Consider the following 15,566-nt stretch of genomic DNA (forward strand, 5'->3'; position numbering starts at 1 on the left):
TAAACATTATTTTTGAGTCATTTACACTCATTACGATGAAGTCATAACAAAACATTTACGATGAAATCTTGACAAAGTCATAACAAAACATATACGATGAAGTCATAACAAAACATTTACGTTTAGTTTCGATGAAATCTTGACAAAACATTTACGATGAAATCATAACAAAACATATACGATGAAATCTTGACAAAACATATACGTTTAGTTTACGATGAAGTCATGACAAAAACATATACGAAGAAGTTTTGACAAAGCATATACGATGAAATCATGACAAAACATATACGAAGAAGTCATGACAAAACATATACGAAGAAGTCATGACAAAACATATACGAAGAAGTCATGACAAAGTGTTTACGAAGAAGTCATGACAAAACATTTACGATGAAATCATGACAAAACATTTACGATGAAATCTTGACAAAACATTTACGATGAAATCATAACAAAACATATACGATGAAATCTTGACAAAACATATACGTTTAGTTTACGATGAAGTCATGACAAAACATATACGAAGAAGTCATGACAAAACATATACGATGAAATCATGACAAAACATATACGAAGAAGTCATAACAAAACATATACGAAGAAGTCATGACAAAACATATACGAAGAAGTCATGACAAAGTGTTTACGAAGAAGTCATGACAAAACATTTACGATGAAATCATGACAAAACATTTACGATGAAATCTTGACAAAACATATACGATGAAATCATGACAAAACATTTACGATGAAATCATGATAAAACATATACGAAGAAGTTTCGATGAAATCTTGACAAAGTCATGACAAAACATTTACGATGAAGTTTCGACAAAGTGTTTACGAAGAAGTTTCGATGAAATCTTGACAAAGTCATGACAAAACATTTACGATGAAGTTTCGACAAAGTGTTTACGATGAAGTCATGACAAAACATTTACGATGAAGTCATAACAAAACATTTACGTTTAGTTTACAATGAAGTCATGACAAAACATTTACGATGAAGTCATGACAAAACATTTACGATGAAATCTTGACAAAGTCATAACAAAACATATACGATGAAGTCATAACAAAACATTTACGTTTAGTTTCGATGAAATCTTGACAAAACATTTACGATGAAATCATAACAAAACATATACGATGAAATCTTGACAAAACATATACGTTTAGTTTACGATGAAGTCATGACAAAACATATACGAAGAAGTCATGACAAAACATATACGATGAAATCATGACAAAACATATACGAAGAAGTCATAACAAAACATATACGAAGAAGTCATGACAAAACATATACGAAGAAGTCATGACAAAGTGTTTACGAAGAAGTCATGACAAAACATTTACGATGAAATCATGACAAAACATTTACGATGAAATCTTGACAAAACATTTACGATGAAATCATAACAAAACATATACGATGAAATCTTGACAAAACATATACGTTTAGTTTACGATGAAGTCATGACAAAACATATACGAAGAAGTCATGACAAAACATATACGATGAAATCATGACAAAACATATACGAAGAAGTCATAACAAAACATATACGAAGAAGTCATGACAAAACATATACGAAGAAGTCATGACAAAGTGTTTACGAAGAAGTCATGACAAAACATTTACGATGAAGTCATAACAAAACATTTACGTTTAGTTTACAATGAAGTCATGACAAAACATTTACGATGAAGTCATGACAAAACATTTACGATGAAATCTTGACAAAGTCATAACAAAACATATACGATGAAGTCATAACAAAACATTTACGTTTAGTTTCGATGAAATCTTGACAAAACATTTACGATGAAATCATAACAAAACATATACGATGAAATCTTGACAAAACATATACGTTTAGTTTACGATGAAGTCATGACAAAACATATACGAAGAAGTCATGACAAAACATATACGATGAAATCATGACAAAACATATACGAAGAAGTCATAACAAAACATATACGAAGAAGTCATGACAAAACATATACGAAGAAGTCATGACAAAGTGTTTACGAAGAAGTCATGACAAAACATTTACGATGAAATCATGACAAAACATTTACGATGAAATCTTGACAAAACATTTACGATGAAATCATAACAAAACATATACGATGAAATCTTGACAAAACATATACATTTAGTTTACGATGAAGTCATGACAAAACATATACGAAGAAGTCATGACAAAACATATACGATGAAATCATGACAAAACATATACGAAGAAGTCATAACAAAACATATACGAAGAAGTCATGACAAAACATATACGAAGAAGTCATGACAAAGTGTTTACGAAGAAGTCATGACAAAACATTTACGATGAAATCATGACAAAACATTTACGATGAAATCTTGACAAAACATATACGATGAAATCATGACAAAACATTTACGATGAAATCATGATAAAACATATACGAAGAAGTTTCGATGAAATCTTGACAAAGTCATGACAAAACATTTACGATGAAGTTTCGACAAAGTGTTTACGAAGAAGTTTCGATGAAATCTTGACAAAGTCATGACAAAACATTTACGATGAAGTTTCGACAAAGTGTTTACGATGAAGTCATGACAAAACATTTACGATGAAGTCATAACAAAACATTTACGTTTAGTTTACAATGAAGTCATGACAAAACATTTACGATGAAGTCATGACAAAACATTTACGATGAAGTCATGACAAAACATATACGATGAAATCTTGACAAAACATATACGAAGAAGTCTTGACAAAGTGTTTACGAAGAAGTCATGACAAAACATAAACGATGAAGTCATGACAAAACATTTACGATGAAATCATGACAAATCATATACGATGAAGTCATGACAAAACATTTACGTTTAGTTTCGATGAAATCATGACAAAACATTTACGATGAAATCATGATAAAACATATACGATGAAGTCATGACAAATCATATACGTTTAGTTTCGATGAAATCATGACAAAACATATACGATGAAATCATGACAAAACATATACGATGAAGTCATGACAAAACATATACGATGAAGTCATGACAAAACATTTACGTTTAGTTTCGATGAAGTCATAACAAAACATATACGATGAAATCATGACAAAACATTTACGAAATCATTAATGAAAACATTAACGTAAACATTTACGATAAAATTTATTTCCTGGACTGTTGTCAAAATGTCATGTTGTCAGTAATTTTAAGAGAAGTTAAATAACCTGGTGACACATGGTGGCGTGGTGACACTGAAAACATTTACGTTTAAGTTCGATGAAGTCTTGACAAAACATTTACGAAGAAGTTATGACAAAACATATACGATGAAGTCATGACAAAACATTTACGTTTAGTTTCGATGAAGTTAGTGTCTATGTTATACAGTAATGTTAGTCATGAATGTTTGTCCTACGTGTTGGCGTTAGTGTTGAAAAATAATGTTTGTCCTACATGAAGCCGTACAAGGTTTGAATTTGTTATGAATATAGATTACACTCTTGTTTTCTGTATCTATCATACAAACATAAGCAGCGCCTGTTTTTTGTAAAGTTTATATGAAGTTTTTCGATAGTTAAGACCTGTATAATAATAGAATGCGTCCTCATTCTCAACATAGTAGTAGAACTCAAACGAATGCTTACCATAATCGTTATTTCAACAGCTTCGTCAGATATTTCATCAACGAACTCATAAACTATATCGCCATACTTGCTTTTATTTCTATTGTTTTCAGATCTAGAACACCAACGAAGGTTGAGATTCTGTTGTCCGTTCTATCATGATTTATATGGTCTATTTCTTTCAAATTGTTTTGGATTTTCAATCCACTGTTCTGCAATAATTCTATGCTTTAAGTACATTTTGTGTTTAAACTAAGCACAATATAACCATAATTATTTAAGTATTCACTCAATAATATGTTTGTCTTTCTTTTCGACGAATAGTAAAAGGATATGTCGTACAAATCTCATAATCTTCATGATTTCTCAATGTTTCCCATTGAGTTTGTTCCCACTAACGTTCTCATTGACGTCCTCAATATCTTCTTCCTCACTGAACTCGTCAATATTTTCACTAGCTCCTTCTGTAATGTTTTCATCGGCATTGTCATTGACTTCTTCTGTAATGTTAGATGTTGTTGTTTCGCTCATGTTCTTTTCACTAATGTTAAAAGTTATGTTGTACGAATTTTGAAACAGAATTTAGAGCAGTTATGAAACAATGAAGTATTTTTAGCTATTGAAAGGAACTATGAGAGTGAAGTACATGACAGCAATGACAAAAGGAACTAATATCAAACCTAATGAAATCGCTCACGAGGACATAGAGTTTAACAAGTATTTTGTGGAGTATCTTATAAGTGAAGAGTATGTAAGACCTTACTTTCATGTTTGACAGCATGAATGAGGATGTTATTTCATGGTTAAAGAATATAAGCAATGTTTTCGGTAAGTACGTCATAGATGACAAAGGTCTTGTTGTATTTTTATGAGACAGCAATACGAACACAGGAACTAATGGATATTATGCACTCAACAGCAAAGAAAGGATTTAGTACTATTGGCATGAATGAACATTGCAGGAATGACATATACAACCTATGCTCACGAAAGCCTTACACAAAAGCAATACAAATGATAGAACATAAGCGTCTAAGGTCAGCAAATGAAATCATTACTGTCGGTGGTTATGAAAGAACTGTTAGCAAAGATGAGTGGAAACAGCTATTCATATTAAGGAAGGACGTTGCTGAACTAGTTAAACCTGTTGCACAAACATTGTTTCAGATAAGACCAGCAATGACTAAGAACCCTTTGACCTTAGTCAATGAGACCATAGAGGTTGAAGATAATGACATGAAAGAACTAGGAATGAATGAGAGAAGTTGTGAAGGATGTTTGAGTCAAAACACATGGTTCTTCAGAGCTGTTAAGAAACTTAGTAAAGAACGACAGAAATATTTTATAGAGAAGTATTGCAAAAGGACATGTAAATGAATTGCTTGAAATAGAACTTAGAGACACTTTCACACTAAAGGACTTGAGAAGAAATAAGTACATGAGTGAAAAGGTATTGACATAGTTAGTGTTATAAATGACTTAAGAAGATGTGTTGTCGTTATTGACGGAGCACGTATGACATATCTAGTGAAAGATTATGATGGAATACGAGACACAACAACACTTGTGTCAGTAGATAGCAAGGAATTCAATAAGCTCATGAAGAGTGTTTATGTAGGACGTATTGAAGAGAAGGATGTGAACGCACTGATGATTTATGAAGCGGGTCAGAACAAGAACTATCTTATGAAGTCAGGCATGAGATTCTTTGACGAAAGAGATGACATTTACAGCTATTTCAGAGGATATGAGTATGAGGTACTGAATGAAGTAGATGAAAGCATTATTGAAGGATATTTGAAACATGTTCACGATGTCATATGTAATGAGGATGAAGAGCTTTATGAGTATGTTTTGAACTGGTTCGCCTACATCGTTCAAAATCCTTGTGGAAAGACTGGAACAGTACTTTTTGTTAACAGGAAAGCAAGGAACTGGTAAGAATGTACTTAGTAATGTTCTATGCGAGCTCATTAGCAAGTACGCCAACAATAATATAACGGCAATAGAGAATGTGGTTGGTAGATTCAATGCTGCTATTGAGAACATGAAGCTCATCGTATGCAATGAACTAAGCTCATGCGATACGTCTAAGGTCATGAACCACGAACGCACTAAAGTCAATAGTAACAGAGACTCAGTTGGACTTAAATCAGAAGTGTCAGCCAGTAAGAAAGATAGAGAATGTTTGTAATATCATCATGATATCTAACAACTTCAACTCAGTAAAGATTGACAAAGACGACAGAAGATTTGTTGTCATTGACGTAAGCAGCAGATACAAAGGAAATTACGAATATTTCTCAAATCTCATTGAAAGCTTTAATGAAGAGTTTTATTCAAACTTACTGACGTACTTCATGAAGAAAGATTTAAGTGAATTTGATGTAAGGAAGATACCATTCACCAGGGCTAAACAAGAACTCATCGAAATGAACAAAACACCTTACCAAATGTTTTACGAGGAGTTCTATGAAAAGTTTGTATCCGGATGGAATTGTACAGAGTGCTACAGAAGATATAAAGAATTTGCGAAGGAGAATGAATTCTTTGCATGTAGTTCAAATGTATTTGGCGGCAAGATGAGAGAATTTGTGAAGAGAAGTAGAAAGCGAGACGGTTCTGCACGAAGTTATATTTACGAAGCAAGTATGATATTAGAAGGTCGTGGAAAGAAAGAAACAGTGAATTATGAGGAAGTGCTTGAAAAATTCATGGAGTACATGGGAAGCAATATAACATACAACAAAGACATATACAGTGAGTTTAAGTACTACTGTGAACAGCATGAGATTGAAGTAATGAGTAAAGGAGACTTTGAAACGCTTATGAAAGACAGTGAGGAGGTCATACATGAGAACAGTGTTGAAATAGTTCATGAGAACAGTGAGGAGGTCATATATGAATGCAATGATGAAATAGTTCACGATGTCGTTCGTGAAGAAGCCATTGCAACAAAGAATGAGATAAAGGATTTCATAGAACTTAACAAGGAGGAGTTTAAAGAAGGCTATGAAGTGAAAAGATGTGAAGAAGATTTCTTGGCGTATTTGAAGAAAAAGAGACTAAAGCCAATGGCTCAAAATAAGTTTCAATCGATGTTTGAAAAGAAACGTTTGAGCTATGGTGGTGTAAGAAGCACATATTACTTTGTTAAGAAGTGAGGATATTTATTTTTGTCGTTAGTGTTGGAGTTTGTGTTTGTTGTTAGTGTTTGTCATTTGTGCTGAAGTTAGTACTTGTCGTTAGTGTTGGAGTTTGTGTTTGTTGTTAGTGTTTGTCATTTGTGCTGAGGTTAGTACTTGATGTTAGTGTTGGAGTTTGTGTTTGTTGTTAGTGTTTGTCATTTGTGCTGAAGTTAGTACTTGTCGTTAGTGTTGGAGTTTGTGTTTGTTGTTAGTGTTTGTCATTTGTGCTGAGGTTAGTACTTGATGTTAGTGTTGGAGTTTGTGTTTGTCATTTGTGCTGAGGTTAGTACTTGATGTTAGTGTTGGAGTTTGTGTTTGTTGTTAGTGTTTGTCATTTGTGCTGAGGTTAGTACTTGATGTTAGTGTTGGAGTTTGTGTTTGTTGTTAGTGTTTGTCATTTGTGCTGAGGTTAGTACTTGATGTTAGTGTTGGAGTTTGTGTTTGTTGTTAGTGTTTGTCATTTGTGCTGAGGTTAGTACTTGATGTTAGTGTTGGAGTTTGTGTTTGTTGTTAGTGTTTGTCATTTGTGCTGAGGTTAGTACTTGATGTTAGTGTTGGAGTTTGTGTTTGTTGTTAGTGTTTGTCATTTGTGCTGAGGTTAGTACTTGATGTTAGTGTTGGAGTTTGTGTTTGTTGTTAGTGAGAGAATAAATTAAATCATGAACTTTGCCATGGTCTCTGTCCCTAGTAGTTTTCATTAAGTTCTGGAAATAATGAAAGTCATAAACTTTGCCATGGTCTCTGTCCCTAGTAGTTTTCATTATCTCACAGAGTTAATGAAAGTCATACTTTCTATCAGATGAAGCACGCAGATGAACATAACGAAAGTTAGTGGGTTTGCCACGAGTTATGAATAAAATATTGGCATATTAGATGAGATAGCTGATGAAACAGATGAAGATAAATTAAATCTTGGACTTTGCCACACTCTGTCCCTAGTTCCTCAAAAATCCTTGACAACGTTGCTTAGAAAATTTGGTTCAAAACCTCATCTGATTTTAATCTGTTATGCTACCTGTTAAGTTTCGCGAGATTATAAATGTCATGGAGTTATATAAAAAGGAGGGACAGCTAGGGACACTGGAAGTACTTGTAAGGCTATCTGTTAAGATTGCATGAAATACTAAAAAGTCATGAAATCCATTATCGCTGTGCTAGCTTCACCTTAGAGTAAAATGACGACTAAAGTCACTGAAGCAATGAAACAAAAGTTTTTGGTAGAATACATTAAATCAGGAATTATTCCAGAAGGTTTTTACATTCATACTATGAAGGATGGTAGAGTTCAGTTTAGAAAGATAAAGCAACCATTAGATAAAGAAGGAATTTTGAGAAAGATTAAACTTCATGAGGACAACATTGCTGAACTTAAGAAGAAGTTAGAAGAGTTGGAGAAAGCAGACGACAGTGAGTTATAAAGCAATGAATTCAACAGGTTAGAAATCGGGTTAGAAATCGGGTTAGATCTCACCACTTCACCTAAATTTATTTTTGTGCTATGTTTTCATACGTGTGAGGGTGGTGATATCATTAATTTTTAAGTTTATTTTTTATTTTATTTTTTATTTGGATGTAAATGACAGAACAAAAGCAACTCATTCGAATTCCACAGTATAACAAACATACATTTAAACATTTATTCTTCCTTCCTGAGCATAACATGTTCTTTCAAATACATCCGAGACCAGTTGACTTTTCATTGACTGTGTATAAAGATAGAAATAGTTATATCATTAAACCATACGATGACGAAGGTAAGTTATGTAAATTGTACGTTAAGAAGTTAGAGAAAGTTTATGGCTTCAAGTATGACTACAATAGGGTTAACACTGATGATGAAGATATTGAGGAAAATTTATGAGAACATTAGTGAAGTCGTTAGTGAGAACGATAGTGAGAACGTTTATTTTTACATTAGTGAGTTCGTTAGTGAAAATGTTAGTGAAGTCGTTAGTGAAGTCATTAGTGAAGTCAGACGGTTTTGTAAATATTTAAGGTTAAGTTGGGTAAGGTGGAACGCAGTGCCGCCGTACCCAAGATAACCATACTAACTATATTGCCAAAAACGATGGAAAAACACCCCTCATGGTTGCAGCTAACTTAAACAGATACGAGATGGTACAACTCCTTGTTGAAAATTCAGCAGACGTCAATGCTAAAGATAATACAGGTTTATGTCCACTCCATTACACTGTCAAAAGTAATAACTCAGCGATTTTCGATTATCTTATTTCACACAGTGCAAATATAGGGTGTCCAAAGGTGTGTTTAGCACAAACCTGAATACTGCGAATAGAAATAAACAAGTTACATATATATAAAGTTTATTTAAATATAATCACCATTGGATTCAATCACGCGTTCGCAGCGATCGATCCAGGCTTGAAAGACACGCTTTAAATCATCATGAGAAAATTGCTCAAATTGCTCTCTTACAAAATTTTCAAGATCATCTGGACTCGCGAATTCGCGTCCTTCAGCTCTCTTTTTTAGCGTGCCGAATAAATAAAAGTCAGAGGGTGCAATATCAGGTGAATAAATTGGGTTTGGAACAACTTTGACATTGTTTTCCACCAAGTAATTCATTACCTTATGACTTTTGTGAACTCTTGAATTATCTAAATGAATTGCAAACTTTTGTTTTTGTTGTTTGGATTTCTCAAACTCATCAGAATTGATAATTTGAGTAAGAACATTGTCAATTAGATACTGAGCATTCATCGTATTAGGTTTTTGAAGAATATCAATTGCGATGATGCCATTCACGCCCCAAAAAACCGACAACATCATCATTGGTGTGTCAATTTTTTTCTTCGGGAATGTTTGCGGATTTTCATCCTTCGGGATCCACATGATTTTGGCTTCTGTTGCATATTGAAACCAAGACTCGTCCCCTGTTACTAAAAAGCGAAACTTCTTGGATTGATACGCACCCAATATAGAGAGGAGCTCTTTCGAAGATTGGACTCTAGATTTTTTTTGAACTGAATTAAGGTTGTGCGGAACCCAACGTGTATACGCTAGTTTGTAGTTCAAATAATTGTGCAAATAATAACTGACTGTTGTACGTGGTATCTTTGTCATCTCCTCTATCCTTCTGAGTGATGCTCTTGGGTCTTCATCTAGCGCTTGAAGAATTGCTTTGATTTTTCTTTGATCCGGCGATTTTTTGTCAATTTTTATGATGGGCGCCTTTTTGTTCATGAAGTGATACATCCTAACATGATACGTTACAGTGGAATAGCTAGGAGCATCCATACCGAAGCATTTTACCAATGTCTCGTAGATTTTTTTACAGTCTTTGCATTTTTTTGCAAGAGCGAGGATGTTTTCTTTATGATTCATTAAAAAAATGAAAAAAATCCCGCCAAAATTTCCCGCGAAACTGCCTCTTGTCTCAAAATTCATTTTATATCCCGGCATGGCGCCAAAATACAACATACTCATCATATACATATATTCATATTTTTTATTATATATTTATAATCAGCATATATCTCCTTTAATAGTCTCATATAGAGCGCTGTGCTAAACGCACCTTTGGACACCCTATATTTATGTCGAAGATGTTCAAGGTCAAACTCCATATGATTTGGCATGCGAAATGGGCAAGAATGAAATAATAAATTATATCAAATCGAAGGGCTTCAACATCAATCGATTAGATCGTTTTTATAAAGCGATGAATGACAATACTGGCAAATCTCCTTTAATTCTTGCAATAATTAATAATCGTGTTGATGTTGCGAGAAATTTGTTATCTCGTGGAGCAAATGTAAACTATGTCGATCGGTATGGTTTGAGTCCAATTCATTATGCAATTAAGGCTTCCAATTATGAAATGCTCGAATTACTAGTAGAGTATGGCGCCAATATAAATTAGACCACTCTTTTTCAACCTTTTGGAACTTCAAAATTCTTTTTTTAATTGATTTATTCTAATGAATAAACTTAAATTATTAATTTTACTTTTTAATTTCACACACTTTCCTATATCTTCATCATCCTAAATCTAGATTTTAAGTTTTTTTTGCGATGTACTATTGGGAAGGAACTAGATTAGATAATAATTTTTTAAGGGTGCACTTTTCTGACATTCTCTAAATTTTTCTGACATAAAAGTTTATCTCCAAATTATGTTCTTTCACAAAATTTTATCCAAATGAACAAGAATTTTAGTTAAATAGCCACAAAATACGAAAATCAATTTATCTATTCCTTTGTAAGAATACAAGAAGCCTAAAATTTGAGCATTACATTAAGATGTGAAGAATTACAATGAGATAGTTTTTTGATATTTAATATCAAAAAATACCAATTTTGCCAGAAATTGAGAGGAGCCGATGAGAAAAAATTGCATACGATATGGAATGTTTATTCTGAAATAGTGCCGACATTACTATATCTTGTATCAATATAGAATCGAGCAACTAGAAAAAGAATTATTTGATATTCGTAGCACCATGTTCAACTAAGAAATTGACAATTTCTGTTGAATTAGCTTTGCTTGCAATACCAAATACCTTTATTTTTTCGAAATATTACAACAGTAGCAACCTTACGCATTGCCAATGATAGCCAGAGTACTATTTTGGCATAAAAAAATTAAAACGATATTAAGACAACAGATTGACTAGTCATTCTGGTATAGTATCATGCATACTACTAGTTGATAAAATCTCAAATATCTTATCTTAACTTCCGTTTGATTATGAGATACAGATCTAAAGTTGCTTGTTTTGTAGCCATAGTCACTAGACGATAACATTATTATGATAAGAAGACTAAATGTGCGAGTTTAATATACATTTGATTCAGATTTATTATCGAAAATCAAATCACAATATATATCTTGAACTCATCTGTTAATAAAATCATGATATTATTGATTGTTTTCTGGATTTTTACAATATTTTCTAAACATGTGAAGATAATCCTTAATTTGAACCAGAAATAATTTTAAATTACTAACAATGGATGGTTATCTATATAGAATAATATATTATTTTTGATAGTAAACTATGACTGATTTATAATTTAGGAATATATACTTTGTTTCTATATCTTTGAAAAATAGTTATATGATTTTGCTGTATAAGTGATATATTTTAATAGAAATATTATAGAATAACAAAAATAAAAAGGTTTATTTCTCTCTAAATTATAAATTTTCAAAAAAATTAACCTCATTTTTCCAAAAAAAAATCGAGAATTGAAAAAAACGTTATCATTTTCTAGAAAATTGCATAGGCTTTTTCTAAAATGGAAAAAATTTGGAGAAACTCACCAAGGAGAACTTCATTCTAGGTGTCAAAAGCAATTGCTATCAGTCAAACAAACCTCGAAAATTTTAAATATTGATATCGATTTTCATCAATCACTTAAAATCTATTGTTTGCAGTCGATGCTATCCCATATTATTAAATTCTAATATACTTGAACATACTACAAATCGTTTTTGAAACTTATCAACATTCCGCGCAATTTAACAATACTGCAACTCTCATACACAGTTCCCATTATCACAGTCGCATTTTAAGAAGAAATAGTTAATAAAATCTAAGATCTAACGATTTAATTACCCAATTCGAATAATTTTTTTAATTATAAATACTTATTTGTGCATGTTTTATATTCAAATGTAGAAAGAAAAACGAATAAAGTGTTCCTTCAGAAAAATACCTGAAAGCACCCTAATCAATAAACAATTTACTTTTTTAGCATCGAATTTTGCTCGTCTTGAGCCATATTTTTTCGTTTAATTTTCATAATACGATAATACATATGGGTTATCAAGTAAAATATGGATATTCTAGAAGATGATAATATATCTCGAAATCAAACGAAAGTCATTCTATGAGTCCATACACACTATTACTATACTTCATATGTCAAGCATAATGGGAACAATTTTGGTCGATACCTTAGTTGTCGACGAAGTTCCCCCCTTTTACTTGAATTATATGATTATTATGGTGGTAAAACTTTGGAGCTCTAGATCGCTTTCTATGTCGAGTTGAATGATTTTTAAATTTTCTATGAAATTCTGAAGAGTATTCAAAAGTGAAAAAATTTAAAAATAGAATAATGTTTTTCATTATTTCCACTAGGATAATCTTTAATTGCAAGTAACTATTATTATTTCATAATAATTATGATATTTTCTCTACTCACACTAGAATGCATAACACTTTTTTTGGATAGCCGTTACAATTTCCAATCAATGCAAGAATGGGCCACAGCAATGTATTTTATTAACTATATTGTTTGATCTATATTATATAAGAATAAGCCATTTGTGATAATGATCTGAAAGTTGTATTAGAGAAAAAGGAATTATAACAAATTTTGTTCCTTATCTGAGGTAGTTGATAAGGTATTGTACCTCAGATGAGGAACAAAGACTTCAAAAGCTCTTAAGAAAGATCTTTTAAGTCTTTTGTCTACAATCAGATGTTGATTGTTAAGGATAAATGAAATTTATTTTATTTTTTATTCGAAAAATAGAAAATTTTAACATGATAATTTATTAACAGGCATTCCACAAAATGTTGACTTTGGATAGTTACAAGATACCTTAACAATGAAAGCCACTTGCTTATAGTTATTAATTGTATCAGGGATTGATGGATCACTTGTACCATAATAGAACAAATTAATTGCCTTTGAAATTGTTCCAAATGCATTTCCTATAAACTTGACATTGTCATATGCTACCAATTCTTTTAATGCATAACATTTATAAAATGCATCTGGCCATATTATACATCCTTGTCCAATAGTAACCTTTTGAAAATTATAACAATCTTCAAATGCATTATTTGAAACATTACAATCGTTAGGCAGAACAACTTCTTCAACTAAACATGACATGAAAGCGAATTGATCAATTTGTACCAAAGTTGAAGGAATGACAATTCTTTTAACATAAGACATTGCAAAACAATATTCTTCAAGATCAGTAAGTCCGTTTTCAATTATGCATTGATTTACATGACAATCAGTAAAAGACCAGTTTGAAAATTTTTTCATACTTCCGGCAATTGTTAGTGTATCTATACTTGTTCCTCTAAAGACATGTTGATCAACGGATTCAGTATTTGCTGGAAATGTAAAGTTAGAGAAATCTAAGAAAGCAAATGCAAATTCTCCAATTTTAAGAGAATTTGATGTAAGAGGTAAAATCAGAGTTTCCAGTGAAATGTTATAAAAACAATAGCTACCAATACTTGATAGTGGTGGAGATAATTCAATATATTTTAGAACACTTCCAACGAAACAATGTGAACCTAAACTTACAATATGAGGGATTACAACCCTCTCACATGGCATATTACTAAATGCCCACGATCCAATAGATTGCAAAGTTGATGGGAATGAAATTTCCTCAATAACACTCCCAGAGAATCCAGAGGTATCAATATTTCTTAAGCCTTCTGGCAAAATTAATTTCTTTATTAATGTTCCACTGAAATCTCCTGAACCAATATTTGTTATTGAGTTATTTTGCATAATAAAATTCTGGCATCTGCACCCACAAAACAAATTATTTAAGTGTTTATAATTTGTTGTTAATATTATGTTCGTAATATTACAAGAAGCAAATACTTTTTGACACATCCCTTCGATCGACATCGGAAAAACAACCTCTTTTAATGATGTATTTGCAAATGCTTCAGTTTCTATCACAGTTAAATTAAATGGAAATTCAATTGATTTTAATGGTGTTGAATAAAATGCTTGATAACCAATGCTGTTTAATGTAGAAGGAAGAGAAACAGCTTCTAAGAAACTCCATTGAAAAGTCTGATAGTTAATAACTTTGATTCCCTCAGGAATAGTAATATTCCTAATGTAACAATATTGAAAAGCATGACGAACAATGGTCTCTACAGATGTGGGAATATATACATTGTCAACTTTACAGTACAGAAAAGAGTTTTCGTATATTATTTTGATTGAATTTGGAAGTATGATTTCTGAAATATTTGCTCTCTCAAATGTATTGTATGATATTTGTGTTGGTCCATATTGAATTGTCACATTTGGAATATTTGACCAAGTAAATGCATAGTCAGCAATATACGTTATAGTGGGAGGTAAAATAAGCAAATCTAAAGTCATATACTGTAACTCTCTATGATATATTACTGTTCGGTTAACAGGGATTTCATATTTCCTCATTGGAGTATATGCCCATGCACATCTTCCAATCGAAATCTTTGCAGACAAATTGATTGATTCAATTTGTGAAAGATAAAATGCATTATCTCCTATAAATGTTATAGAACTTGGAAGAACAAGATTGAAAACAATGATGTACAAGCGTAGTAAGTCCAGTATTTAAACTAATATTTGCTAATTTATGACAATTCGAAAAACAGTAACTTCCAATCATTTGAACGTTACCTGAAATATAAAATTCCTCAAGATTTGAACAATGCTGGAAAGCTGCAATGCCAATAGTAGTTACAGATCCTTGAATTGTTAAAGATTTTAATTTGGAACTGTGAAATGCATTATTATTAATAGAAGATAGACTACCAATAATAATAACATGAGTTAGACTATTCGTATTTTGAAAAGCATTGTATCCAATAGAATCAACGTTTGAAATCGTAGCATTAATGATTGAATTCCAACCATTGAATTGATAATTAGATATATATCCATCCCTAATGATGAAACTACCATTAATATCCTCATAAACTGCTTGCGGCATTATTCAAATTA

The 15,566-nt window shown here is 31.8% G+C and overlaps 5 protein-coding genes across 5 annotated transcripts, besides 4 other annotated features; 3 read left to right on the forward strand and 2 right to left on the reverse strand.

Moving 5' to 3' along the window:
* Positions 1–4,800: 4,800 nt before the first annotated feature.
* Positions 4,801–6,323: a mobile genetic element.
* A 36-nt stretch (positions 6,324–6,359) lies between these two features.
* On the forward strand, positions 6,360–6,809 carry TVAGG3_1032760 (uncharacterized protein; the record flags this gene model as incomplete). The annotated part of the gene is made up of 1 exon (XM_051255237.1): positions 6,360–6,809. The coding sequence occupies one exon, from the start codon at positions 6,360–6,362 to the stop codon at positions 6,807–6,809; it is 450 nt and encodes a 149-aa protein (XP_051080811.1).
* Positions 6,810–8,008: 1,199 nt separating this feature from the next.
* Positions 8,009–8,251, forward strand: TVAGG3_1032770 (uncharacterized protein; the record flags this gene model as incomplete). The annotated part of the gene is made up of 1 exon (XM_001311623.1): positions 8,009–8,251. One exon carries the CDS (start codon positions 8,009–8,011, stop codon positions 8,249–8,251), a length of 243 nt encoding a protein of 80 aa, XP_001311624.1.
* An 830-nt stretch (positions 8,252–9,081) lies between these two features.
* Positions 9,082–9,109: a terminal%2Cinverted (terminal inverted repeat of Mariner transposon ID:TVAGG3_1032780).
* Positions 9,082–10,385: a mobile genetic element.
* On the reverse strand, positions 9,162–10,289 carry TVAGG3_1032790 (Mariner transposase; the record flags this gene model as incomplete). The annotated part of the gene is made up of 1 exon (XM_051255238.1): positions 9,162–10,289. The coding sequence occupies one exon, from the start codon at positions 10,287–10,289 to the stop codon at positions 9,162–9,164; it is 1,128 nt and encodes a 375-aa protein (XP_051080812.1).
* Positions 10,358–10,385: a terminal%2Cinverted (terminal inverted repeat of Mariner transposon ID:TVAGG3_1032780).
* Positions 10,386–10,515: 130 nt separating this feature from the next.
* TVAGG3_1032800 (spectrin binding) lies at positions 10,516–10,716 on the forward strand (the record flags this gene model as incomplete). The annotated part of the gene is made up of 1 exon (XM_001311621.1): positions 10,516–10,716. One exon carries the CDS (start codon positions 10,516–10,518, stop codon positions 10,714–10,716), a length of 201 nt encoding a protein of 66 aa, XP_001311622.1.
* A 2,630-nt stretch (positions 10,717–13,346) lies between these two features.
* TVAGG3_1032810 (leucine-rich repeats (6 copies)-containing protein) lies at positions 13,347–14,957 on the reverse strand (the record flags this gene model as incomplete). Its single annotated transcript, XM_001311620.1, has 1 exon — positions 13,347–14,957. One exon carries the CDS (start codon positions 14,955–14,957, stop codon positions 13,347–13,349), a length of 1,611 nt encoding a protein of 536 aa, XP_001311621.1.
* Positions 14,958–15,566: the final 609 nt, after the last annotated feature.

Source organism: Trichomonas vaginalis, chromosome I, assembly GCF_026262505.1.
Source record: "Trichomonas vaginalis G3 chromosome I, whole genome shotgun sequence".
Lineage (NCBI taxonomy): Eukaryota > Parabasalia > Trichomonadida > Trichomonadidae > Trichomonas > Trichomonas vaginalis.